The sequence below is a fragment of the Micromesistius poutassou genome (genome assembly GCF_964030765.1).
Source record: "Micromesistius poutassou genome assembly, chromosome: 17".
Lineage (NCBI taxonomy): Eukaryota > Metazoa > Chordata > Actinopteri > Gadiformes > Gadidae > Micromesistius > Micromesistius poutassou.
The window spans coordinates 13,581,950-13,584,192 of NC_140287.1; the positions used below are offsets into that span (position 1 = coordinate 13,581,950).

A 2,243-nucleotide genomic window follows, 5' to 3' on the forward strand; every position below is an offset into this window, starting at 1 on the left:
AGCTGTCGTTCCCCGAACACCCAGCCTCTCCTCCCTGATTATCATCTCAGTGGCGAGACTGCAAAAGTTTTTTTTTTTCCCTGGTCGTTACTTTCCCCTCCTCGGTGTCAGCCTTTTGGATAGCTGGAACAGCGCTGTCCACCTCCCCTCCTCTTCTTCTCTCTCTCTCTCTCTCCCCTCACTGTCTCTCTGTCTTTTTTTTTTTATCTTTGCAGACTCTTCTTCAAGGGTCCCCTCTGCCCTCCTCCCTTCTTGTTCTTCTTCTGCTGGTTTCTTGAAGGGGGGCTGCATGCATCAGGGGTGGGGGCTGGAGACAGTGGAGGTGGGAGGGAAGAGGAGTGTCAGGCAGACTCGTCCATCTCCTGTCCATTCTTAAATCCCACACAGAACAAAATCCCAACAACTTCTGAGGAAAAATAAGTTTTAAAATATTGTTTTTTTTCTCTTTTTGTCTACACAGTGCATCACTCGAATCTCTTTTTTTGCACTTTGCAACACACCGCTAGTCCAGACGCAAGTCTAACTTTCCCTCCCCACCCCCCTCTCAATTATTCACACCAAAAACAAATAATTAAAAAGAGGGGAATGGCTGCCCCATTAAAACGTAACATATCTTTTCTTCTCTCGCTCCACTGGCGAAACATGTCCAGCCCACCCAGCGTTGGTTGCTTTTAGTAACACGAAGAGGAGAGAGGGGTGGGAGGGGGGGGGGGGGGGGGTTGGTCGTCGTGCAGGAGCGTGCATTAATGCTGTTATGGTTACTGCTGTGCTTCAGATGTGAGCGGTAACCCCCACACAACACCTTCCCCCTCCTCTCCCTCTCTCTCCCTCTCTCTGTCTCCGTCTCTCTCTCTCTCTCTCTCTGTCTCTCTCTTTCTCTCTGTCTCTGTCTCTCTCTCTCTCTCTCTGTCTCTCGCTCTCTCTCTGTCTCTCTCATCGTCTCTGTCTCTCTCATCGTCTCTGTCTCTCTCGCCGTTTCTCTCTCTGTCCCCCCCTCCCTCTCTCTCTCTTTCTCTCTCCCCCCCTCCCTCTCTCAGGCACACATGTTAATGCAGCGGTGGTTGCCTGGCAACCGACTCAGGGGAGTCACACAAACGCTCGGCGACGAGAAGCATTTGTGACAGAGGCCAGAATGAGCGGGACGAGGTGGCCAGGATCTCGGGGGTGTGTGTGTGTGTGCGCACGTGTCATCATGTGTATATGTGTGTGTGTGTGTGTGAGTCTGTATGTGTTTGTGTTTCTGTGTGTGTGTGTGTGTGTGTGTGTGTGTGTGTGTGTGTGTGTGTGTGTGTGTGTGTGTGTGTGTGTGTGTCTACATGTGTGTATATGTATGTATGTGTGTGCGTGTGCGTGTGTGTGTGTTTGAGTGTATGTCCGTATCTGTATTTGTGTATGAGGGAGAGAGAAGGGAGAACTGTAAGTTCAATTTGCATACTTCTCTCTATCAGCAAACAAAAGTGTACATGTATGTGTTATTTAAATAGCAATGCATCAGAGTAAAAATTAAACAGAGCTATAGATATATACAGTTTTCCCAAGGCAGACAGTTATAGCAGATGCTCTCCATCTGATCCCAACATACAGCTGTAATGTAACGAGATGATACATCATGCACTTGGGATATGAGTTTACTTTCTTAAATGATGTTGGTTTTCTTGATCCAAATGACATTATCCAGCAAAATCATAAACTTTTAGCTCTGTTCTATTGTCTCTAGATGTAAATCTGCAGATTATGTAATGCCTTTCCAAAGAGAGGGCCTCAATCATGAACACCCAGAGCCAACAAGGTGTTGGCTCTGGGAGACTGTCTAGTTTTACTTTTACTTTTAGTATCTTGCTTTTAGATGTCCTGCCCTCCCCGTTGGCAGGTAAGGAACATCAAGGTTCCACATCAGAGGCAAAACTTTGAAAGGACTCTGAAGACAAGCTTGAAACGTATCAACATGAACAGCATCCTATTCTCTTTGCTTGGCAGATGGGATTAGAAAATGGAAATCATAAGAGTTGAAAATCTCAGTTTAATCTCAGTGTTTGTAAACACCAGTGGTTTCTATCAACCAGACTGAATCCTCGTTTTTCATTATAAGTAATGTTGAGTTGATACATATACCATATACGAATAGATGAGCCAACTTCCAGTTTCCTCTCTGAATGTGTATCAAGTTTACTAGGCCTACCTCAGAATCAGAATTTACTTTATGCAAAACAGGATAAACAAATTGGTTTAGGCTCGACATTGTC

General features: G+C 45.7%; 1 protein-coding gene across 1 annotated transcript in view; it reads right to left on the reverse strand.

Moving 5' to 3' along the window:
- Nucleotides 1-465, reverse strand: part of tunar (TCL1 upstream neural differentiation-associated RNA) — a gene marked incomplete at both ends in the record, with an annotated part of 5,608 nt that extends 5,143 nt beyond the window's left edge. The window contains one exon of the mRNA XM_084482120.1: nucleotides 457-465. Within this exon, the coding sequence (XP_084338246.1) occupies nucleotides 457-465 (9 nt within the window). The remainder of the gene's footprint in view (nucleotides 1-456) is intronic.
- Between the last annotated feature and the right edge of the window lie 1,778 nt (nucleotides 466-2,243).